Source organism: Pelobates fuscus, chromosome 5, assembly GCF_036172605.1.
Source record: "Pelobates fuscus isolate aPelFus1 chromosome 5, aPelFus1.pri, whole genome shotgun sequence".
Taxonomy (NCBI): Eukaryota; Metazoa; Chordata; class Amphibia; order Anura; family Pelobatidae; genus Pelobates; species Pelobates fuscus.
In genome coordinates, this window is record NC_086321.1 from 325,463,445 (window position 1) to 325,490,105 (window position 26,661).

General features: G+C 40.0%; 1 protein-coding gene across 3 annotated transcripts; it reads right to left on the reverse strand.

Annotated features, from left to right (window-relative positions):
* Positions 1 to 2,765: 2,765 nt before the first annotated feature.
* Positions 2,766 to 24,959, reverse strand: DPP9 (dipeptidyl peptidase 9). 3 transcript variants are annotated; one of them, XM_063455637.1, is made up of 21 exons: positions 24,899 to 24,959; positions 24,626 to 24,699; positions 21,523 to 21,767; positions 21,255 to 21,367; positions 20,838 to 21,011; positions 20,536 to 20,704; positions 20,324 to 20,434; positions 20,072 to 20,200; positions 19,799 to 19,860; positions 19,567 to 19,667; positions 19,089 to 19,266; positions 17,875 to 18,034; positions 17,637 to 17,716; positions 17,378 to 17,530; positions 17,091 to 17,217; positions 12,462 to 12,607; positions 6,869 to 7,015; positions 6,622 to 6,774; positions 5,785 to 5,927; positions 5,581 to 5,692; positions 2,766 to 3,705 (listed from the first exon to the last, which is right to left on the reverse strand). In XM_063455637.1, exons 2-21 carry the CDS (start codon positions 24,682 to 24,684, stop codon positions 3,613 to 3,615), a joined length of 2,655 nt encoding a protein of 884 aa, XP_063311707.1. In that variant the 5' UTR covers positions 24,685 to 24,699; positions 24,899 to 24,959; the 3' UTR covers positions 2,766 to 3,612. The 3 variants fall into 3 exon arrangements, with proteins under 3 accessions (XP_063311707.1, XP_063311708.1, XP_063311709.1); XM_063455638.1 differs by lacking the exon at positions 24,899 to 24,959 and adding an exon at positions 24,781 to 24,864; XM_063455639.1 differs by lacking the exon at positions 24,899 to 24,959 and having other exon boundaries at positions 24,605 to 24,690.
* Between the last annotated feature and the right edge of the window lie 1,702 nt (positions 24,960 to 26,661).

Consider the following 26,661-nt stretch of genomic DNA (forward strand, 5'->3'; position numbering starts at 1 on the left):
TAAGCCGGCGAAATGGTCCAACCACAGGCTTCTCTCTGAGAAGTTTCCTTGATTTCATAAACTTTCACGAAACTTTTTTTTATACTTATATTTTTTTTAGCTAAGAAGGGAAGAGACCTAAAGTATAAAGCCATCAGAGTATCATGCTTTAAAACAGAGATTTTAATTTTTTTTTTTTTTAAATGGAGTAACCCTTTAAATGGCATTTTGACAGAGGTTACAAAAACAAAAGGGAACTTGTAATCCCCACTCCCCCCCAAAAAAGTTATTTTCGGGACAATAGGTTCCTTTTAAAATATGGCAATTTTCATCCTACCCCAAACGTGCAAGTAGTTTAGAAACATCTTGCACCAAATGGCTATCACAGTGAGAAGACACTGGACGTCCATAGGAAAGCACTGATTAATGCTTTCCTATGGGCGGTTTGAATGCACGCACAGCTCTTGCCGCACGTGCACATTTGGAGCTGATGTCGGCAGAGGGAGGAGAGTTCAGACAGCGCCAAGGGAGCCCGGCGCTGGAGAAAGGTAAGTGGCTGAAAGGGCTTTAACCCCTTCAGTCCAGGTGGAGAAGGGGACCTAATGACCCTTTAGTGCAAGGAAAACGAGTTTGTTTTCCTGGCACTATAGTGGTCCTTTAATTAAAGTTGTAAATGTATCTTTGTTTCTGGCATAAACCAATAAAACATTAATCATTTGAATGATCTGCCATTAGCATCTGAATTCAGCCATATTGGTTTTAGTGTAACTATATTCATTGTTCTTTCTCTTAAAAGACAATTTTATTTCCATAGGTTAAAAAGCTATGACTACAATGGATGACCTTTTTTTTTTAGCCTTTCTTCTTAATGAAGATCTCTTCTCTTCTTTCTGTAATATTTTACACTTCTTCCGTTTTCCTATTTCCACAGTATCCTTCTTTTAAACAGGTGCCCAATATTGCACCACCTATTCAAGGTGGATTCCTAATTTAACTTCTATAAAGGCAATACTTTATATTCAAACATATCTGCTGCTAGCCTGCATACTCTCCAAATTTATCCAAATTCCTCTGTAGAGAAGTAAGATGCTTAGACTATATCACTTTACCTAGTTTTGTATGATATGCACATACTGATATGTGACTTTTGAGGCCTGTTGGGCAGTCGAAACCAACCCAGGGCAGAACTTTGGACTACATTTGTCTAATCTGAAAAAAAAGAATTCTACAATCTTCATAATGACTAATAATATATACTGTAATGCACCTCAAACAGCAAGGTCCACGATCCAAATCACCCCTGCCAGGTCATCTACATTTGCAGGGCTCAGGCCTTCACTAACTCTTGCCATTTAAACCAATTTCTTCTAATTTATAGAGTAGCCTTCTGTATTGAAATGTTTTAGCAAAATGCAAGCAGATCACATGTACTGACACTGTCTGATCTATACTTCTAACTTCTGCAGAGAATAAAATAAAAATTGCAAAATGCTATAATGATGTATTCCTATTAAAAATAAATAAAAACAACCCAACAAATCTGGCTTGGTGTATATTTTTTTTTTTTTTAGCTGCACTCCTCATTTGTTTATATTATTTTTTTATTCATAGTAAAAGATGACACATATATGAAAGGTATCAAATGAAAACCCTGTCTGCCCGTTTAAAAAAAAAAGAAAAAAAAGGATGGACTTCTATAGGTAAATTTATACAAATAAGTAAAAGAGCCAAATTCTCAAATTTTTTATAATTTTGATTGATAACAAATTGATATAAAAGCAGGAGGTGCATGAACCCTTCCGGTTTCTTGGTTTATCCAGTTAATAGGCTGTGTGTTTCATAAAAGCAGAGCCACCCTGGGATTTTCCAAGGTGTTTGCAACAAATATCACAGGTCTCTCCTAAAATTTGCTGAGCTTTTACAAAAGGACTCCTAGTCTTCAGTCTGGCATCAACAGTGCATATTCACTAAAGTGAGAATTCAAAGTTAATTTCAAGTTTTAAAAGGAAATAATTAATTTCAAATTTAAGGCAGAAATTGCTTAACCCCTTAAGGGTGTGACATGTCATGATTTCCTTTTATTCCAGAAGTTTGGTCCTTAAGGGGTTAAAAGGAACACCCCAGGCACCCAGACCACTTCTGCCCATTGGAGTGGTCTGGGTGCCAACTCCCACTACTCTTAACCCTGCAAGTGTAATTATTGCAGTTTTTTATAAACTGCAATAATTACCTTGCAGGGTTAACTCTACTAGACAGCCACTAGAGGGAACTTCCTGCTCTATAGCACAGATTATCTGTGCTAGAGCGTCGCTGGACATCCTCACGCTGTGTGAGGACCTCCAGCGTTGCTCAAATCCCCATAGGAAAGCATTGAAATTCGTTTTCAATGCTTTCCTATGGGGAGACCTAATGCGCATGCGCGGCATTGCCGCACATGCGCATTAGGTCTCCTCGGCCGATGGGCGGGATCAGTCTCGCCAACCGGCCGACGGAGTAAGAAGGAGGAGCGGCGCGGAGGAGGAGACAGCGACGAGGGACATCGTCGCTGCCTCAGGTAAGTGACTAAAGGGGTTTTTACCCCTTCAGTAACCAGGGATTGGGGGGTGGGAGGGAGAGGGATCCTCCAGTGCCAGGAAAACAAATTGTTTTCCTGGCACTAGAGATTCCCTTTAACTAGAGAAATTCCGCTATGCTTCCAGATTGATCTAAATTTGATAATTCACTAAAACACTAGTTGCACATACAGCTTGGTGGAACACAAGCATACAAGTATAGGCAGCACAAATAAATCCTAATATTTAATTATTTGTAACAGTCGCCAGTTACAAAAGAGTAAGAATCAATAAAAATATTACATTTCACAATAAGTAGTTAAAATACATGGGGTATTGTGTATGAACACTGCATAGGACTGAGGCAGTTGCCAGCAGGTAAACAGAACTATTCTGTTAATAGTAGACCATATAATGCTCTGAAAGTCAGTTCAGTTTGGTGATCAAAAGTTAAATTGATGGGGAAAAATAAGTCTGCGTGTTGGGAAAGAACATGATGACTGGTCCTGAGAGCAGATAGGGGGGTGGGGGGGGGGGGGGGAATACAGAGCAATTTATGGCATAATCCAACCTACAGAGACTCATCCAGTTATGGGACAGGCATGAAATGCAGGGAGAGGATAAGATAAAGCAGTTCAGTCCTTGAACAGATGCCTAAAAAAAAAAAAAAAAAAAAATATGTTGTGGACATGCCCAAATAAACATTGTCATCCTCTCTGTATTGTTCACATAGCCTAGGGTCAAGTATGCATGCATCCCTCAAAAAACAAGATTTAAGAAAAACAAAAAACACATTCAGAGCAATTCCAGGTTCGAGGTCCTCAGTTTGTAGACGTTTTTTTTCCGGTTTATGGTCTTACTTTCTGTATGTATCTTCCTTGGTCACTCTTAGTTTTGAACATCGAATACAATATTCTGTACTTTGTGGCTCTCCGATTCCCATTAATGGGTTTCTTCTCTCACAGCTAAGCAATCAGCCTTTCTTCTTGCAGGGTACCATATTAACATTTCGGTTCCAGCTAGGTCACTGGCTTCGGTCTTGTAAACTGCAGGTCACGTGTCCTTGCAAATTTATATGCTCTCACAAATGTTCTTGCAAGAAATGCAATAAGGTTATCTCATAATGCTCTCCAGACTCAGGGCAGCGAATACTATGCCTTTCATTTGGGTAAATCTGTAAGACGGGAAAAAAAACAAAAAAAAAAAAAAAAACACACACCATTAAGCAATTGACTGAACTGACAGCAGTAAGAACAAAAGTGAGACATGGACTCATCACTGCAACCAAGTTCATACACAACCTGTAAGTCCCTTGGTTTAAATGCCCTGGGTCAGCAGATCTATAGACTAGTGATTCCATTAATAGTCCTCCTGAGTCACTGCCTGATTATTGCTTGCCTTTTGATATTAAAAGTAGTATCAAACGACTGGAAGCTTTGGCAAAAGCCAATCCTGGAGTGTACCAAGCTACTGCTGGGTGCCTTATGCCATCGTAGGCTGTACCACGCTTGTAATCACTGCAGGAGACTATCGCAGCAGTCACATGCTTCAGCAATAAGGCGGCAATTGTGGCCCCATGTTTTCTGCAAATCAGGCAGTCCAGAAACAGTCAATGATTGGCTCTAAAAGAAATGCAATCGCTATGGGAAACAATCACATTCACATCCAAGGGTTAGTGACAGAAGTCGATCTGTGATTTATGAGTGTTGGACTAAGATTACAGTTTGAATCTAATTTGTGGATAGGCTTCGAATTATCCCTTCAACTGTGATATTATATCTATTACTGCTTGATCACACTTACAAAGTACATTGCAGGGTTAAAAGGAAAGGGCCATGGCACCCAGACCACTAAACTGAGACAAAGTGGTATGAGTGACTATAATGTCCGTTTAAATGTGGGCTCCATCCATCCTTTTTTGAGCTTTTAAATTGCCTCATGGAAATATGCAACACTCCATGTGATATAACCTGAGAGGCAATATCAGAACTATGTAGCTTACAAATTAGTTTTCTGCATTGGCTCACATCAGAATTATGATATTCACAAAGAAAAAAAAAATTGATTTAAATAAAAGGAGAATTAAAGATATTACATTAAAGTGTGTCAGAATTTTTTTTTTTGTTAAATTGCCTATGGAAAGACAAAAAAAAATCTTAAAACAATCCACATAATAAAGCCCAGAGTGGTATGGGACAAGAGACAGTCTTACAATCAACCAATTTTTACCCAAGATATATTTTTTTTAAACATAAAAGGGTATAACAATGCATATTCTGTACTTGAAAAACCAATATTCCCATTCCCATTCCAGAGCGGTATGGAATTTGCTGGTGCTATATAAATGAAAAAAAAAATTAGAATACATAACATGCATGGTGCACTCCATGAACAAATATGGAATTGCAGCTAAAATAATAAGAATGCTTCCGCAAATGCAACGAAAGGTGGGTGGGGTAACCTCAGCTATGAAGCAGTTAAAGGAGCAGTTTTTAGGAGGTTCGGAGTGGTGTGGTTATTTAATTTTAATGTTAGCATTTCCTGCTTCCCCCACCCCACACTTTCTTTTTTAAATTAAAAAAGTTAAAAATCTATATTAAACTCATATTTAATTCAATACTGAGCCAGTATCAAGCCTCAAAAGAGGTCTTTAGTAATGATAACTAAAGTCCAATCCAATGTTTCTCCTACAGGAGCATTAGGGACAGATGGCACATACACAGCAATTGTCTAGCTCCATCAGATGGAGAAGCATTCAATCCAATGAAAAGAACCAAGCGTGTTCTGTGTGGTCATGCTATGATGAGGTTTAACTGATTTTCAACGGTTTTCAAGAGAAAGAGCCTCCAGTGTCCATTAGACTGACAGCCACATGAGGCGTTGTATTCAGATAAATGTTAATACTTTAAGAAACTGCAGTGTTTTTACAATTGCCCAATAAAAGACACAAAACCATTTCTTTAAGATAAAGCAGTTTTTGAAATATAAGTGTCCCTTTAATGGACCTTTTCAGACATACAGTGTAACACTACTGAAAACATAATGGTACCTGTAACTGGTATGGTTTTCCTGCTCGAATCAGCTGGGACACCAGGAAATTTGTGTGAAAAAAGTGCACATTCTCATCCAGGAAACCATGAAGGATTAGGAGACGATGAGGCCTGTTAGAATGTAATAAAATTGAAAGTAAAAATAAAACATTTCAAAAAAAAAATTTGAAATCAAGCGATTGTGACATGGTCTAGATGCTTACTCATTGGGAAGTTTGTCCACAAGTAACGCTGCGGATCCTGCGTCATAACCAGTCTGGTTATTTTCTGGTGTGTCCATATATCGTTCTGTATACCCGGTGTCATATGCCATCCACAAAGTAACTGGAGCACCCGCAATGGCAACCTAAAGAAGATTTGCATAACTTACATCAAGCTAGGTGTAACATTATCCATTATGTGACCTTTTCCCGCAGAATTTAAAAATATATCAATATAAAAAGTGTTCAATATAATTTCATTTGTTTCGCGCAATAATACAACCCAACTAAACACACTCATCCATTACTTCTTCCAGTCTCCTTAGCCACCCCACTGTCTATTCGGCATATTTGGGGCATCTCTGGTGCTACTATGTGTGGATGACCTTCCAAGTGACATACCGGTCTGCTCTTTCATTACCTCATGTGTGCAAAGATGCAGTGATACAATATAGTGAGATGCAACATCATACACCATTCCTATGTACTGCAAGAAATTTCCCTTGTGAAGATGCCTTGCAGTGGTGGTGTATCCGGTGAAAGTTATTGCCGTCACCAGCATTATTGTTCCTATCATAACTAGTTTTTGAAAATGTCCGTTCCGTTGGAGAACCGTCTGTCCTGTTACCATATTTCTGAATGGTTATTCATGATTGAAAGTATTGCCTGGCCAGTTATGAGAGGTCACTTACCAAAGCTATTCCTGACTACAAGTAATCGGAGACTTCTGTGTTGTTCGAACGTCACAGTCCTGCCCTCAAAAGCACATCTAGACTGCCATGAGAGTGGCACTCTCACATTGCTAATTAATCTAACTCCAGACACAAGCTACACACTCACCTTGAAAACATCTGGTCTCTGTATAATACCCATGAGAGATAAATAACCTCCATATGACCAGCCATGAATTGCTACGCGTTCCAGATCCACAAATCCATACTTCTCTGCAACATAATTCAAACCTTCCACTTGGTCTTGAATCTCAACTTGACCCTGATGGGCACAGTAAAAAAAGGGTAATGCAGGAAAAGTACACAGGCAAGAAGATAGATAAAAAGAAACGTTGTCATGGTAAAATGGCTCTAACCATTTTGTTTTTAATTGCTCCTTCAAAAGTCAGCCCTCTGTGACTTGAACCTCGACCATCGATCACAACTACTGCATATCCAAGGTGTGCTAGAGTGTTCAACCGCAAATACTTAATTCCCTTAAAGGAGTTATTCACCAATTGCACCTAAAAGAAAAGAGATTTACTTGTGAAACATGTTAAATTATTTACAGCATTTCACCAACAGAGTTCATGATTCAACTCGTATTATAATGGGGTTTTATCGGAATGTTGATTGCTTTAACAAAAAGCATATCTGCAAAGGATTTAGCATTAAAATATACTAATGCCATAAAATCGTGGCACACTGATCAGTTGTAATCAGTTCCAGTAACTTGCAATTTACAATAGTAATAAAAAAAAAATTACAAATAAAATAATATTAATAAAAGAAACAAAAAAAAAAAAAAACAACACACCCCTACACAGAGTGCCAACTTAACAATAAGTGTTAATCACATAGACCAAAACATTTTTAACTACTAAGGGGTTGACAAATACAATGCAAGTTATATTTATACACAATTTGAAAATATTAGCAAGAAATGTCTGTTTTTGCAGCCCTAGCCACACCTCCCCTGGCTGCGACTCACACAGCCCCCATTCATACTTTAGGAAAAAGTACTGAAGAAATAATAAATAAATGTTTCAAAGGAAGAAGAACCCAACCCCCACCCACAAAAAATAAAATGAAAAAATAATTCTTCCAGGCATTTTCGCAACCAATTCCACCACATTACTGTGAATATCAGAGTTGTGGCAACTGACATTTAATGTGGATAAGTGCAAGATAATGCATCTTGGACGTAAAAACCCAAGGGCAGAGTACAGAATATTTGATAGAGTCCTAACCTCAACATCTGAGGAAAGGGATTTAGGGGTGATTATTTCTGAGGACTTAAAGGTAGGCAGACAATGTAATAGAGCAGCAGGAAATGCTAGCAGAATGCTTGGTTGTATAGGGAGAGGTATTAGCAGTAGAAAGAGGGAAGTGCTCATGCCATTGTACAGAACACTGGTGAGACCTCACTTGGAGTACTGTACACAGTACTGGAGACCATATCTTCAGAAGGATATTGATACCTTAGAGAGAGTTCAGAGAGGTGCTACTAAACTGGTTCATGGATTGCAGGATTAAACTTACCAGGAAAGGTTAAAGGATCTTAACATGTATAGCTTGGAGGAAAGACGAGACAGGGGGGATATGATAGAAACATTTAAATACATAAAGGGAATCAACACAATAAAGGAGGAGACCATATTTAAAAGAAGAAAAACTACCACAACAAGAGGACATAGTCTTAAATTAGAGGGGCAAAGGTTTAAAAATAATATCCGGAAGTATTACTTTACTGAGAAGGTAGTGGATGTATGGAATAGCCTTCCAGCTGAAGTGGTAGAGGTTAACACAGTAAAGGAGTTTAAGCATGCGTGGGATAGGCATAAGGCTATCCTATCTATAAGATAAGGCTAGGGACTAATGGAAGTATTTAGAAAATTGGGCAGACTAGATGGGCCGAATGGTTCTTATCTGCCGTCACATTCTATGTTTCTATGTATTCGCAATAGATTCACTAAACCTTTATCTGAGTAAGCGCTCATGGTGTCTACAATGCTTCTCTAGGAGAAGCATTTGATTGCTCACTGCCCAGCACATCAAGGACATTTGTACAAGGCATAAATGGGGTGGCGCAGCCACGTTGCAAAAAGCATAAAGTAGAATTCTAGTGATTTTAAAAAACAAATGCATTTTTTAATTACCATATATATAAGTAATAAACATAGTATTAAAGGATTACTCAAAGCACCAACTTCATTTCAGTGTTCTTGGTTCAAGAACTATTTCATACTGAAATGCTGCACATACCAAGATATTTACCTTGCTGCCAAAGTTCCGGACTTGCCAATGTTAATTCTGTGCCTATTCTACGCACAGGGAGTCATTCGTTGGCTGAGATTACTCAATCAATGAATGAATGCCATCCAGCTGTCATTCACTGCTGCTTAGTACCCACTTAAATGTACACAAGTCAGTTTTCACAGTGATTCTACAACTAGAGAAAGCAGGATTTCCAGAAGTTTTTTTTATACCATATAGTCATAGTCTTGAGATGAAGGTACCTTTAAGGTAAAGTTAAGATTGAAAAGGGAACATCCAACATATGCACGTGGATGTCCCTACTAAATATGCACACTAAAACTAGTGGGTCTTAAAGAAGATAGAAGGCACAATTACAATGTTCTACCCACTACACAGCAGAACATGCCAATCATAAATCAGGTGAAGTTCCAAAGAATAAACATGTTGTCCGCTAGAAAATCAGTAGGGTCTTGGTTTTTGCACCAGTTTCAGTTCTAACAAAGTGCAAAGAAGATAGGCAATCTCTGATCACCCTAATCTTGCTATTAGCTAGACAAAAATCATTGGGGTCTATCCTCATGTTTAGTTGTCAACATCTAAGAAAATGTTCCTTTAATACTGAAACAAAGCCAATAGATGGCAGCAACATACCACTAACTGTAACTGGAAAAAACATCTCCTGATATCAGTACTGTAGGATGAAGGTTAAAGGGACACTATAGTTACCAGAACAACTACAGTTTATTGTATTTGTTCTGGTGTGTACAACCATTCCTTTCAGGCTTTTTGCAGTAAACACTGTAGTTTCAGAGAAAATGCAGTGTTTACATTACAGCCTAGTGATACCTCCACTGGCCAATCCTCAGATGGCCGCTAGAGGTGCTTCCTTGGGCAGTGCTGCACAGTGTTCAGCACTGCCATTCAGTGTCTCCACCCTCTGCATTGAGACACTGAACTTTTCTCATAGAGATGCATTAGTTCAATGCACCTCTATGATGAGCTGCTGATTGGTCAGGGCTGTGTTTGACTTGTTCTGGCTGTCTTCTGATCTGCCTCCTTTACAGACTCAGCCAATCCTATGAGAAAACATTGTGATAGGCTCAGAGAATCACATCTGATGATGTCAGCAAAGAAGGCAGATCAGGGGCAGAGCCAGGAGCAGCAGATTGGAATAAAAGTAAGATATTACCATATTTAGGGGGGCAAGAGGGGTTAGATGGTGGTTTTAACACTATAGGGTTATGAATACATATCTGTTCCTTTAATGCTGACATATTAGGCATCCAACAATCAGGAATAATATGCAAATCTATTCTGAGTTAGTTTCATTTAGTTGCACTAAATGTGTAAAAAACTTAAAAATGTGAAAAGAATGTGTTTTGTCCCCCATTGTAAACATTTTGTTCACACTTAATGTTGTGTTAGATTTACATAGAGGATAATAAAAGAAACCCCTTTGTTCTTTGAAATATATAATATGTATAAAGGTACAGCTGTGCTCAAAAGATTGCATACCCTTGGAGAATTGGTAATAGATGTACCATTTTTAAAGAAAACATGAGTGAGCAGGCAAAACACATTTCTTTTATTTCTTATGAAAATCATATTCAACTGTAGATTCTAACAAAATGGAACAATCATAAAACAAAACATGGCAACAAATAAATAATGAAATGACCCCTGTTCAAAAGTCTGCCTTTTTCTTTGTTCTTAATACTGTATTGCCCTCTTTAGGTCATGCAAAGTCTTTGGTCTTCTTACATGAACCGCACGTTTGGGATCTCCCCAAAGTGGCTCGGTGATATTAAAGGACCACTCAACTCTTCTATCCCCCCCTCCCGAATAACCCTTACAGTTTAGTTGATATACCCTCAATGAATACATGCATATTTTCATGTATGTATTCATTGGGATTAGAGTCCAAAATAGATTATATAATTGATTATACATGCACCCGTGAGCCGGCTTGTGCGCGCACGTATGCCAGCTGGTGCACACTCGCACACCGCAGCATGCATGCGTGCCCTGCCGCATGAACACTGCTGAAGCTCGTCTGAGGTATGTTAGGCAGGGAGGAGGAGCGTGCCTGCCACTTCCATTAGCTCAGGGGAGCTGACGTAAGAAGAAAGGAATCCTCCCTGACTGTTTGATTGGCAGCCAGGGGGGAGTTCCCTAGTTAATTCATAAAAGTGCTGATTTCTCCTAGAAACCAGCACTTTTACAAACTGGGGTTAAGTGAGGGTACTCTTCAGCAAGCTGAAGTGCTTTTGGGATGTGGAGTGTCCCTTTAAGGTCAGGGGACTGTGATGGCCACTCCAGAACCTTCACCTATTTCTGCTGTAACCATTGGAGGGTCAACTTGGCCTTGTGCTTAGGGTCATTGTCATGCTGGAAAGTCAAACAGCGTCCCATACGCAGCCTTCGTGCAAAAGAATGCAAATTGTCTGGCAGTATTTTCTGATAACATGCTGCATTCATCTTGCCATCAATTTTCACAAGATTCCCTGTTGCTTTAGAGCTTACGCACCCCCAAAACATCAGTGAGCCACCACCATGCTTTATGGTGGGGTTGGTATTCTTTTCACTATAGGCCTTGTTGACCCCTCTCCAAACATAGTGCTTATGGTTGTGACCATAGAGCTCTATTTTGGTCTCGTCACTCCAAACTGCAGTGTGCCAGAAGCTGTGAGGCGTGTCAAGGTGATGTCGTGCATATTGTAACCTGGCTTTTTTGTGGCATTGGCGCATTAAATGCTGCTTTCTGGCAACTCGACCATGCAGTTCATTTTCATTTTCAAGTATTGTGCTCCTTGAAACAACCACACGGTCTTTTTCCAGAGCAGCCTGTATTCCTCCTGAGGTTATCGGTGAGTTTTTCTTTGTATCCCAAACAATTCTTCTGGCAGTTGTGGCTGAAATCTTTTGTCTACCTGATCTTGGCTTGGTATCAAGTAATCCCTGAATTTACCACTTCTTAGTAAGTGATTGAACAGTACTGACTAGCATTTTCAAGACTTTGGATAGCTTTTTGTATCCTTTTCCATCTTTATAAAGTTCCATTACCTTGTCATGCAGGTCTTTTGACAGTTCTTTTCTACTCCCCATGGTTCAGTTTCTAGCCTGCTCAGTGCATCTATGTTAGAGCTAACAAACTCATTGACTATTACAATTTAAAATGCCTCAAGTGTGGGAAATTAACCTTTAATTGCCATATTAACCTGTGTGTGTCAGTAACAAGGCCAAACATTCAAGGATATGTAAACATCCGATCAGGGCCATTTTGGTGATTTCTGTTATCATTATGATTTAAAAAAAGAGCCAAACTACGTGATAATAAAGGCTTCATAAGATTACTATCCATCAATAAAATACATGATTTTTGCATGATCAGTCATATTTTCAAAACCAATACCAAAACTTCAACATTTGTGCCAGGGTATGCAAACTTTCGAGCACAACTGTAGATAATCTTTTAGGTTGATTTGTGAACAAGCTTGCGTTATCTACATAGAAAAATTTTTCTATGCATTAGTAGCAAATACAAAAAAAAAAAAACATTCAGTGTAGATATTCAAATTTCAAATGTGAAGTTCTATTTATTGGCTTTAGCAGTTGAATGTAACCTCTCACAGGTAAAAAAAAAAAAAAATAATAATAATATTACAAAGAAAAAAATAAAAATAAAATAAACCTAATCAGCTTTTCTCTCACCTGTGGACCACCGTAGACAAACAATACAGTTGGGTGCTTTGCTCCTGGGCTGAGGTTGTGTGGTTTATAAACCATACCAAAGAGTTTCATCTTAGAAGATGTTTCGAAGTTGAAGATCTCAGGGGGAACATAGTATGGGGGATAGCCTGTTGTGATAAGAAATAAATAAACCTCATGTTAGAACCACACAGAAGAACAGTTATGACAGTGTAAAGACAACAACATTCAGCTTGGGTACATAAGGGAAAGAATGGAAAATTAGTTCCTGTAATAAATAAAGCACACGTTAGAACCATTCACTTGAAAGGAAATGGAAAAACATTTATATTAGTATTAGCATGAGTTATGAGCCAGTTTTTTTTAAAGTCAATAAAACTTTGTTTTCAATTCTTAAAGGTACACTATAATTGCCAGGACCACTACAGCTTAATGTAGTGGTTCAGAGGTCTATAGCAGGTCCCTGCAGGATTTTCAATGTAAACACTGCCTTTAGTGACAATCACTCACAATGCTACTACAAGTGCTTCCTTGTCCAGTAATGCACAATGTGCAGCACCAACATTCATCATCTCCACACACTGCATTGAGGAGCTGAATGTTCCCCATAGAGATACATTGATTCAAAACATCTCTGTTGCTTATTGGGGCAGCATGACATGTTGATGCGCATGTACAATAGCCTCCCAATGCTTTGGAAATAATTGAATTAGCCAAGATCAACAAGATTAGTTATCTAGGGCAGTCATGGCGAGAGCAGCAGTGTGGGAAAAAAGGGGAGTAAAGACACGGTCACTTAAACAGACACTCACTGACAGACAAACACACACACACACACACAGTGTCTATCTTCCATCCCCAGTGATGGTGACTAATGTCACCATCACTCCTTTCCTGGTGACTGATGTGAGGACAGCAGCTGGAATATGATGTCACTTGGCCCTGTCATCACTAAATGGCGCGTAAGGGAGAAGAGCAGGGAGATAATGTGCAGCCCCACCGGAGTCCAGGAAAAGGGGGTAGGAAGACTGGGCAGAATTAAAGTAAATGCGTGTGAGTATTTACACACATTTACTTTAATTCTGCCCAGTCTTCCTACCCCCTTTTCCTGGACTCCGGTGGGGCTGCACATTATCTCCCTGCTCTTCTCCCTTACGCGCCATTTAGGGATGACAGGGCCAAGTGACATCATATTCCAGCTCATGTCCTCACATCAGTCACCAGGACAGGAGTGATGGTGACATTAGTCACCATCACTGGGGATGGAAGATAGACACTATATGTGGGTCCCCAGATTCCTTTTGTGTTTTGGTCAACCTGTGCCCATTTTTGGTGCAGGGTATGTTAAATGTATTGCTTGTCTGTGCCTCTCCTCCTCCCCCTTTTCCTGTCCTATTGTTTCCCCAGCAGGGCGTTGTCCCAGGGATACTGCCAGGCCAGTTTGAACCAGCTACTCTGTCCCTCAATCTCCCATCAGCCCTTGCTATTGGCTGACCCTACCCTTTCTTGTACTATAGTGCTCTTATCAACCTATTGTATGTAAATTAGGTTCTTGGGGGCTTAAAATATGTGTGCTGTGTTAATTAAAGTTAGTTGCTGTTTCAACCTTCACCAAGTGTCATCTGTTGTTTGGTCCAGTGTGGAAAAGACCCTCAGTAATCCCAGGCGACTAGGTCTAAAGTGCTCCAGGGTCCCTGATACCTACGAGGAAGCAGACTTGGCGGAGGTATTCGGTCGGAGTACTGGAGCTCCGCTACAAAGAGGACAAATTCTTTGCTGCCACCTCCATCCTCACTGAGCCTCAACTGAACGGGCTAACAAACACCCAGGCGCCAGGGCAAAACTCCTACTCACCATGGCGTCTGGGTTTTGTCAAGCCCTGCTCAAACTACTATAGCCACAAGAGTCCTTGATCATTATTATGGTGATAGGAATTCCCTGGCACGTTTAAGGATCAAACCGTTTGTGAACAGTTTAATACCTACTTTGCTTCCCCAGACGCCTACTCCGTTTCCAGTCTTCACCTTACCATTAAGTCAACTGATATTCCCAACCAGAAAAAAAAAAGGGCTTAAAGGACCACTATAGTGCCAGGAAAACATTAGTTTTCCTGGCACTATAGTGCCCTGAGGGTGCCCCCACCCTCAGGGACCCCCTCCCGCCGGGCTCTGGGGAGAGTAAAGGGTTAAAAACACAAAACAAAAAAAAACAAAAAACTTACCTTTATTCCAGCGCCGGGCGGGGAGCTCTCCTCCTCCGATCCTCCCTTTCGGCTAAATGCGCATGTGCGGCAAGAGCTGCGCGCGCATTCAGCCGGTCTCATAGGAAAGCACTTACAATGCTTTCCTATGGACGCTTGCGTGTTCTCACTGTGATTTTCACAGTGAGAATCACGCAAGCGCCTCTAGCGGCTGTCAGTGAGACAGCCACTAGAGGATTTGGAGGCTGGATTAACCCTATTATAAACATAGCAGTTTCTCTGAAACCGCTATGTTTATAAAAAAAAAAGGGTTAATCCTAGAGGGACCTGGCACCCAGACCACTTCATTAAGCTGAAGTGGTCTGGGTGCCTAGAGTGGTCCTTTAAGCAAAATGAGAACTTTCATTTTTTGTTTTAACATGAACATCATCATGTTAATCCTTTATAATCTAGTTTGCAGACTTTTCTTTTTATTATAAAATGGTCTTAACATATTTGTAGTACTATTTAATTAATAACTTAATTTTATATCACTAAATATTATTATATAACTTTATAAATAAATATACTTGCTAATATTCTTTTAATTGTATTCTCCTAAAAGGGTAATTTATTTGTATTATCAATGAATTTGTTTTATAATATTTTTGTGTGAATCCTCATGTGATTGGCAATAACCAATATGGCAAACTGCACATTTCCTGATGGGATGAACTACATCATCTCTGGATGACACGTTTGCCTCATCCACTGCTCAAGAAGCAGTGTCGGCTCGTACATCACTTCCTGTGACGCGTATATACTGAACCAGACGTTATAAGGAAGAAGCCCCAGAATGCTTGCCACGACAGCACCCTCGATACTTCCCATGACATGCATATGCCACATTGAACCATATGTGCAAGAAGACCCACAGCGCCCATAGAAAACTCAAGGGAGTTGCTTCACATCACTTCCGGGCAACCCGAAGAAATACGTACACGCTCCCAACTACCGATGGACATCTGATTTCACTCTGAGTGATTTATTGCCACCGATATAAAACTTGAACATTACAGGACTTCACTTCTGAAAAAGCCCTGCCAGGAGCTGCCTTAGGTGTGCCCTGCCTTAGGTGTGGTATTGGAACTAGAGATGTCCCGAACAGTTCGCCGGAACTATTCGCCAGCAAACATAGCTTGTTCGCGGTCGCCGCGGCGGGCGAACATATGCGATGTTCGTCCGCCCCCTATTTGTCATGGAGGTGGGAGGGTCTGGGAGGGAGGGTCTGCTGCTGATTGGCTGGAATGTGTCTGCGGACTGTGAGGTACAGGGTCAAAGTTTACTCAATGATGACGAATAGGGGCGGACCGAACATCGCATATGTTCGCCCGCCGCGGCGACCGCGAACAAGCTATGTTCGCCGGCGAATAGTTCCGGCGAACTGTTCGGGACATCTCTAATTGGAACCCATTATTTACTACCGCTTAATTATTTGTATACTGTTTATTATTTTCCTTTTTAGAATATATAATACAAGTTAATATAATATATTTATTTTTTATTTTTTGTGCTGCCCAACTTCCTGTTCGGGATTATACCAACAAGGACTTTTACTACTAGAGCAGGTTCTTGCGCTTTAAATTTTAAGTAAGATGCCTTATTATTAAGATATACTTACAATTAATTTCTATACCAGCGGATCCCAAACAGTGTGCTCACAGGGGAGCCACAAGATATTTTCCTGGTGCTATGATCATAGCCCGGCAGGACCGAAGGTGAGATCAGAGGCCCGCTAGCAGTGTAATGCTGCAGCTGGCAGGCAAGAGAGAGGGAGAGAGGGTCCGGGGGAGCTCTAACCTGCAGCTCCACCGGTTTCTCCTCTCGCGAGTTTGGAGCGTTGAGGCGGTTACAGTGGCAATGCTCCGAATCTCGCGAGAGTGAGGCTGCTAGAGTTCACCGTCTCCACTAGGACCGCCAGGGATTGCAGGAAATGTCCCCCCTCCCAGGCAAAGGGAAGTAAGGATGGGGGGGGGGGGGGGATATTAAAATAAATTATTTTTAATTAAAGAAAATTATATTTATGAATTTGCCCTCCTACCCCGAGGTCCATACCCCCCCATACACACACACACAGTACCCCCCATGCAACCTGCCCCCCACACACACACACACACACAGTCCCTGTGTTCTTAAACAAACAGTTTGACTACTTACTCTGGGAGGGCACTACAGCATTACTGGCACCATAATCACCACTACAACGTGCAGTAGTGGTTATTGTGTCTGGATTGTTTCTTTAAATAATCTACCAGTGCCGCTCCCAAGATTAGGTTCTGGATCTGTGCTTGAAAGGCAAGCATTTCTGCAAAACAGGGGCTCAGTATATACCGCTACGCTGTACATATACACAGCCTAGAAAATCTTATGTCACAAATATCAATGATGCTTACCTGATCCTTCCAACAAGCTGGCACATAACTGAGGTTGCTGGTGCAGAGGATCCCCTTCAAGTCGGTACAAGTGCACACAAGGTAGGCATGTCACACTGCTATAATGAGTTACGAACATATCGAAGGTCTGTTAAAGAAAACCAAACTAATCACATGGGTTCATAATACACCTAGAAAAATTATTCTTTTCTATTTAGCTGTTTTAAGTATGAGCCCCCACCCTCCCATCCTTGATGCGGTTTACTTTTCTGGAAGCTGCTTTGAATTAAACAAGTACCCTCACTCACCTGGCTCACTGTGCAATAGTGCGAGTATCCCAGTTCAGTAAGCCTCACCACCTCACCGGGATTTTTATAACTTGTGACATACAGGTGATGCTCCAAAGAAGTGTCCCGTGTCCCTTGAAAGTAAATTAGCTGCGTCTTTTCATTCACCAAAACCTGGAATGTGGGTACAATAGATCTAATAGTTTGAGTGCTCAGGGGTATTTTAAACAAATATCTATAACTTGGCACTAATTAAATTACAATATTCATTAAAAGGCACCTTGGCTCCATGACGTCCTAGAACCTCCCAGTCTCCACTTGTCAGAGGCACTTCCTCTCTTACATGGCACTTAAATGTATCTATGGAAAGGAAAACATACATACAAAAAAAATATTGCTGTGAGTTTAATGATGGATAAGAAATTGGAACGTGTGTTCTGGGAGTTAGAAAAAAATGGGAGAGAGCCGAGTGAGAGATTAGCAGGAGGGGACACATAGCATTACACAAGATCACATACCAGTGCTAGGCAATGGCAATTTCGACCAGTTCCTCTGATCAGTCTGCAGTACTGAAGTCACCAAGTAAAGATGACAGAATCCAGTCTGACTCTCACTGCCGCAGATGAAAGATATCTCACCATCGACTTCCTGAGGCAGCGGGTGAAATATATCATGAATCTGGTAAATAAAAAGGATTATATTAAATAAGAGTCTCAGGAATGGAGTCTAACCTTACAACGTTATCATTTAGTAAGCAAACCTCTATGTCACATTTGGGACACTTTCCTCTCTCCTAATCCTTGGATCCCTTCCTAATCTTATAGTTCCTTTTCCAAATGGACAGGGACTTGGCCACACTTCTAATATCTTAATTCATATTTGCTATGTCTTTCTACTCTACTACTCCCTTTTCTAGCATTCGCTCTTTCCTTACTTTATGTACATAAATTATCCCAAGGCATCACTCCCCCCCCCCTCCCATTTCCTGGTTCTTTCCTTCCCCATACATGAATCATCACTACATTAACAGGACTTCATATGTCTGTACTGGCACAGTAACATTTAGCAAATTCCCTTTGACAATACAAATATTCCTCATTTTAACTCTACCTCCTGGTTGCATCGACCTAGTGACCCCTCCCCCTTTTTATGGTGCTTAAAGCTTAGGTTGTGTACATTTTGTGCAAAAACAATACGTAAAGGTCAGTTTAGTTGGACCCCGAGTGATGCCCTCTGCTCTGATCAGAGGACAGAACATTTACTTAAGGGTTTGCTACTCGTCCCGATAACTTGTGATATCTGAGCTATTTTTATGTCTCTTAGTTTGTCTTTGACTATGTAGAATTGAGAATGATAAAAAGCATGCGTGCTCTGTAACAGATCATTTGAAATAATGGATAAAGGCAAAAGGCTGAATTATATTACTCTGTTGTTTTACAGCAATGTATGGGGGCACTAGTAATAAGCGCTGTGGAATATGTTGGCGCTTTATAAATGCCAGTAATAATTAATAAATAGATGGGCAAATGTAAAAACATCCATTATATAAAGGGAATCCACATCCTACCATGTATAGTGCATAGCAACAGAAGGGAGTCGGATACTTCTTTTTAAATGATTATCTTTTTAGAATCCGCATTAGCAAATTTGGAGTTTAGCGTTTATCTTTTCCAGATCTCCCATTTACTTTAAGAATAAAGCCATTCCTTCTCCTACAAGGAGCATTTCTTACATTAACCCAGATGTCACTCCGCTCTTCGTATATAACATGAGGCTGGATATGCTGGGGAACGTCCTTTAAAAACTGCTCCCGCTTTTCTTCATCTTCAGACACTGGGATGAAGAGTTCAGGTGGAAGCAAGACCAACTGCATGAGATGTTGGAGTCTATCTAACAGCATGGCCCAAGCACTAAAGTATAAGTTAGAGTGACTATTGTTAGACAGTGTATATGGTCATAAAGGTATAATGGAAAAGAGCAAGGAACACAAGGAACGACAAGCAGTGCATAACATTGAGGACTATGGAAAGAACAAATATCAATAAATAAAAAGCACAGTGTCCATTTGAAAATAAATTAAAAACGCACAAAAAAAAAAAAAAAAAACAACAGACATATTTAACAATAAGAAATACAGTTTTCACTCAACAAAAGATCAGTAGAAGAAGCACTATGCATGTATGATAGAATAAAGTGGCGTAAATACACACTATTTTCCATCACGTGTCCAGCCAGCTCTCACAACATATTCTGCAGAGGGAAAGAGGGTATTGAATGGAAGAACAAGCTCCTTAGTCTGAGCAGTGATTATCTGGAATAAAATAAATAAAAAATAAATAAAAACCAAGACGCAAAAAACCCACACCTTTTTTCGCAGATTTTTCAACATTTGCATGTTTCGCGCATAAACGTTCTATCAAGCATCCTCTTATCAACACTCACCTCACCCTTATCATTGGTTGTGATTTCTGCTAGTTTGAGGGTTACTTTGGGATTTTTGCTTCCTGGTAAAAAGAAGAAAGTCAGTAAGATTTGGGAGGGTCAAAAAAACAAAAAAAAAAAACATGCAGTGTAAATAGAAGAAAGCAGTGGAATGATAGTATTAGGATAGTCGATGCATTACCATCTGATGATGTAGTTAGGATTTTGGATACCTTAATTATGTAAACATTTCTGAATATCATACAAGGTTGCAACAGTCAACCATCATCTTACCTGCATGAGGATATCTGTATGCATCGGTTTTCCTCTCTTCCAGAGCTGGAGATGGAACATGTATAATTTCCACCTCAGACTCATCCACCTCCTCATAGAGGATACGGAGTAATCGAAGCCCATCAGGACCTTGAGAAAGAAATAGTCCCTATTACAGAACCAAGAAGCAGCATCATATGTATATTTAACATGGTTATACAATACTTTCTACTGATAATTCAAAGCTTTTAGGCAAGCGATCACCCTGCTTACCCTCAACAACTACAGGACTCCACCAGTATCCTGTGAAACGATCAAACTCTTCTTGGATTACAAAGGTTGCCACACCAGCACATTTTGGATCATCTGTTACAGTACGTAGACCTAAAAATCACAATGAGAAATAAAACAGGTACGCAAATGACAGAGATCAGCATTTGCTCCAGAGATTTAATACGGAATGTCTACTTAAAGGATAGTCTTACCCTTGTTGCAGTATGTTAACCTTCTCTCTTCTTTGCTGTGTATATTGGCTACCCACAAATCATTGCTATTAATAAATGAAATGAAATCTGAGTCTGCAGGGCAGATCTTAGGATCCATTCGAGGTCCGTCACACTGTGTCTGTATCTCCACTGGAGTTGAAGGAGACACCTACACAGAGGGAGAGAAATACAATTAAAGACTCCAGTTCTTAATAAATACAGTAAAATATTTATAAAAATATATATTTTTTAAACACACTCTGTCTTAAATAAAATGACCAAAAAAAAAAAAAAAACATTACCATGAAGCCTGTGCTGTGGCCATCCCTGCAGTAGTAAAGGCTGTTGTTAGCAGGGAAAAGAAAAAGTCCACTTTGGCTATGAAAATCATAGGAAGTGATTCCAAAACCCCCAAGGCGTTTGCGCTCCCGCAGTAGCTCTTCTTCCCGTGAGTAAACGCCGTGATGAGGAGTGGCCTTGGAAAAAGAACTAAGTCAGTGATCTCTAGAAAGCAATTCCAAGATTTCTCAGCACCCAGCTTTATCAATGCATAATGGTATAGAGCACGGATGCCCAAAAGGTAGATCCCTAGAGGTTTTAAAATTACAACTCCCATAATGCTTTGAAAAGAATCATAAAAGTTGTAGTTTTAAATCATCTGGAGACCTACCTTTTGGGCACCCCTGGAATACAGAAACATTTTGTCTTGTTGGCCTCACCTGGAAGTGCTCTAGAAGTTGCTTCCAGGCGAGTTGTGGTGTTGATTCTTTGCGCACCTTCCGAGGTATATCACAGTACATAAGTGAATTCTCCCGGCTCCCATATGGCATTCCTAAAGAAAGAAGCAAACTAATTGTGACCATCTAATTCACCAGATGGATCCTGAACCATAGATACAGAAGACTTGTGAGTGGGCCCTTGCTCAAACAAAAGAGATTAGGTAAATCAGCCCATAGCCATGAAGTCCAGCCTTTGTGATTGACTCACCCAAAAAATATAAGCGGTGAGTATGTGTTCCATTCTCTTCTCTGTGCGGTAGAAAGTGGTAGTCATGTGGAGCTTTGTTGACCATGATTCCAGGGTACTTCCGGCTACCGTGGATTATCTCCCGCAGACCTTGCCATGAATGTCTTTCCACCCGAAAATGGGAAGAACCGCTCTCCATTTCTACCTTTATGTTCTCTGTTTTTACTTCAACCGACATCTGTCTGTTTCTTCCTGGGCCACATAGGCTACAGTGAAAAAAAGATTAAAAAAACAGAAAAAAAACATATGGGGTTATTCACTAAAGTGAGAATTTAAAGTGAATTTCGAAGTGCAGGTCAAAATAGCCAAACTGAAAAAATTCTGTACGTCAGCTATGCTTTCAGTTTGGCTACCCTGGATAATTTGACATTTACTTTAGTGAGTAACTCGGATAACGTTAAATGCCAGGAAGGGAAGATGAAATTACACAAAGTTATGGTACTTTATTGAAATCTGAATGAGAATTTCCAAATTTTCCATAAAATCAGTCAGCATAAAAAAAAAGGAAAAGAAAAAAAAAAATACATTTTTTTTTATTTACAGGTAGTGTGCAGCAGGAGAGAGAAAACACCGAAGACATTCAATAATATTAAGTGAATAAAAAGACTTTGCTCCCTGTGGTAGGTGAAGGAACACGGAGCATGTCTTGCCTGGTTAAACACCATAACCACTACAGCTTGATGTATTAGTTATGGTACCAGGAGTGCCTTAATGCCCCCCTCCCCTCATAGTGCCAACCACTATGTGTATACTACTCACGACTGTACTATAGAGGGAAACAAGAATGCTGTAATGATAAACTATCCACACATACTTAGGATACATGTTAAATTGTTCAATCCCAAATAAATCCATACAGAGGCTACACTTCATGTGCAGTGCTCTCAAACAAATTTCACCTGCCACGGCTCCATTCGTACCATTGCAGAAGCATTTAAAGTGTTAACAAGTTCACATATCACACACACTATACAGGGTTATGTACTGAAGTGTGAATGGTCACGTATTCAAAGTGAATTTCAAATTTAAAAACAAAATAGCCAAGGTGGAAAAATTTCCAAAGTGAGCTATGTTTCTGATTTGACTACTTTGGCCTTTGAATTCCCCAAAATTCTCACTTCGGTAAATAATTCTGACAGTAAGCTTTCAATGTCAAACATCATGAATGCAATCTAGTAACAAGGTCTGGAGAAGATAGAGGGCATTGAAACAATGATTATTATAGACTTGAACGTCAGCCATCATTGACCTTTATAGTACAGAATTAACATTAATGGAACACTCTACGGTCAGGAACAAAAAAAAGTGTATCCCTGACCCAATAGTGTAAAAAAAAAAAAACACACACAAAAAAAAACAACAACATGTTAGCCCCACGACCCCCTCTCTGAAAAGGCTTAAACAGTATAAAACGTATGCACAGAACTGTCAGTAAACCTGGAACTCTTGCTCCAAGCTGGCTAACGACATCCCAATTATGCTGCAGTAGATGAAGTTACACCTCCAACAGCAGAGAGTTTATAAATACTCTGTATTTATAGTGTTCCATAGTGAAACGCTGCACATACAGAATCCAGGCACCATAACCGCCAAGTGTAACCCTTTAAAGGAACACTATAGTCACCTAAATAAAGTCGTTTTAGTGTATAGATCATTCCCCTGCAATTTCACTGCTCAATTTACGAGTTAAATCACTTTGTTTCTGTTTATGCAGCCCTAGCCACACCTCCCCTGGCTATGATTGACAGAGCCTGCATGAAAAAAACAAAAACTGGTTTCACTTTCAAACAGATGTAATTTATCTATCTCAATCTCTAAATTGAACTTTAATCACATACTGGAAGCTCTTGCAGGGTCTAGCAAGCTATTAACATAGCAGGGGATAAGAAAATCTTAATTAAAGGGACACTATAGTCACCTGAACAACTTCAGCTTAATGAAGCAGTTTTGGTGTATAGAACATGCCCCTGCAGCCTCACTGCTCAATCCTGTGCCATTTAGGAGTTAAATCCCTTTGTTTATGAACCCTAGTCACACCTCCCTGCATGTGACTTGCACAGCCTTCCATAAACACTTCCTGTATAGAGAGCCCTATTTAGGCTTTCTTTATTGCAAGTTCTGTTTAATTAAGATTTTCTTATCCCCTGCTATGTTAATAGCTTGCTAGACCCTACAAGAGCCTCCTGTATGTGATTAAAGTTCAATTTAGAGATTGAGATACAATTATTTAAGGCAAATTACATGTGTTTGAAAGTGAAACCAGTTTTTTTTTCATGCAGGCTCTGTCAATCATAGCCAGGGGAGGTGTGGCTAGGGCTGCATAAACAGAAACAAAGTGATTTAACTCCTAAATTACAGTGAATTGAGCAGTGAAATTGCAGGGGAATGATCTATACACTAAAACTGCTTTATTTAGCTAAAGTAATTTAGGTGACTATAGTGTTCCTTTAAACAGAACTTGCAATAAAGAAAGCCTAAATAGGGCTTTCTTTACAGGAAGTGTTTATGGAAGGCTGTGCAAGTCACATGCAGGGAGGTATGACTAGGGTTCATAAACAAAGGGATTTAACTCCTAAATGGCAGAGGATTGAGCAGTGAGGCTGCAGGGGCATGTTCTATACACCAAAACTGCTTCATTAAGCTAAAGTTGTTCAGGTGACTATAGTGTCCCTTTAAAGAAAATAGACAATCCTCACTTGAGAAAACGGTTGATGTGCATAAATGAAGGGGGTGAACTTGCACGGAGTGTCAACGGAGAAGGAATTTATATTTACATAAAATAACAGAGCATATTTAATGGCTGTTGGAGATCTGCACAATGCATTGCACACAAAAAACACCAGCCTGTAAAGCAGCGTTAAAAGAAGTGAGTGCAATGGGTAGAATGCACACAACCTTGCCATGCAACATCCCCCCCTCCTCCCCCCACAAAAATACAAAACCCAAAATGCACTTAGTGTATTACAAGAGAAATAGTTACTTTAAAAAGCACACAGTGGTGACATGTTAACATTGGTTACACATGCACAATATATACACATACATATGGATGTTTAGATTTCACCTGCTCTTGTTTTCTCCTGTTGTGACAGAATCCACACGTAGTCTCTTTAATCTCTGCATTAACCATCCAGGGGGCTGTAAGGCAGACACAGAGGGGGCAATTAGTGACAATAACATGTGCAGTCAGAAGCTACCCTGTAACACTGGGGACAGTACCTGGACCGTCACTATGTACTGGATCACAGAGCTCCACTGAGGCGCTCCTTCCTGGTCAGCACTCTCTAACTAAAGCATATACCTTGTCACACCCTCCATTATAACAGATTCATCTCACCCCAATGGTTCGCCTTCGGTCCCCGAGCCCGGAAACAGGATGGGAAAGAGCCGGCTCCGTGAAACCTCTGACCCGGATGAGAATTCCAAGAATGTCTGTTTACCATCTAGCGGTTGGGAGGACTCATAGCAATGAGGGCTATTGGCTTTGGAATTTTGACACCAAGGTTCCAAAATGATGGAATGTCCAGGACAGCTTGGCTGCCAGAAAGCAAGGTGGTATAGAAACAAGAATATATATTTTTTATTTTTTTGTAATAAAATATGCTTAATAAAAAATAAAAAATACTTAAAACCAAATGGGGAAGAGGTGAAAACCAAATATTTGCAGAACTGAATGTAGGAGAGGGAGCTCAACTGGGTGTTGTAAAAGGGCAAGCAACAATTTTACTGGCATAGTAGTTACAATGACACCAGGGCTACTCCTGGAAATTATTGTAGACTTCAGAAGTTTATTCACTTACATTTATAATGAATTCAAACCCCAATTGCAAACTCAGGTACTTGGGGGAGGCAGGGGATCTAAATAGATAGTATAATACCTTTGGTGTTAGGAATATATGTTTGTATATATGTTTAAAGGGACACTCCAGACCCATAAAGCACTTTCGTTTGCTGAAAAGATTTATGTGTGAAGACTGTGGATTTTTTCTTTTCACAAAAACTTCCAATTTTAATAAAATAGGCACTTTTATAACTTAACCTGGTTACACCCTTTGGGCTGTCACACAGACAACTAACTCTTTTACTTCCTGGTTTGGTTCGCTCAATAGGGTTATTCACTAAAGTGTGAGTTTAAAGTACATTTTAAAGTGAATTTTAAATTTAAGGACAGAGTAGCCGAACTGAAAGCTCAGAGGAGTTTGAGAATTTTTCCAGTTTGGCTATTTTGACCTTATATTTCAAATTCACTTTAAAATTCACAACCGAGCAGCCAAAGGTGAGCCTAGCTGAATTACAATTTTTTTTATTTTTATTTTGGTTACTTTACTTTGACTTTAGATTTGATATTCAGTTTGAATTCTTCTACTTTATTTAATACTGCTAATTTCAGCCGGATTCACTCTGAACAAATAAAAAAAAAAAAAAGGCAAATTGACAACAGTTAAAGGGACACTCCAGGCACCCAGACCACTTTTGCCCATTGGAGTGGTCTAGGTGCCAACTCCGATCACCCTTAACCCTGCAAGTGTAATTACTGAGGTTTTTATAAACTGCAATAATTACCTTGCAGGGTTAAGTCCTCCACTAGTGGCTGTCTATCAGACAGCCACTAGAGGGACTTCCAGGTTCTTAAAACATGAAAAGTGGTTTAAACGACGCTGCACGTCCTCACACTATGCATGACGACCTCCAGCGTCGCCGGAATCCCCATAGAACATGAATAAAGCATTGAATGAATCCTATGGGAATCCCCACAGGAATAATGCTTTTCTATTGGGAGTTTTAATACACACGCGCGGCCATTGTCGTGCATGCGCATTAGGTCTCCCCCGCTGTCTGATGCCGGTGGGGGAGGAGCGTGGGCGGAGCCTGACCAAGTGCAGAGGGACATTGGTGCTGGATTAAGGTAAGTAATTGAAGGCGTTTTAACCCCTTCAGCAACATGGGATGGGGGGTGGGAGTGAGAGGGGCACTGCAGGATTCTGCAGTGCCAAGAAAACAGGTTTGTTTTCCTGGCACTGGAGAGTCCCTTTACCTGTATGAGGTGGACGTGGGTTATATTGTAAGAATACATCCCATCAATTATCGAATTATAACCAC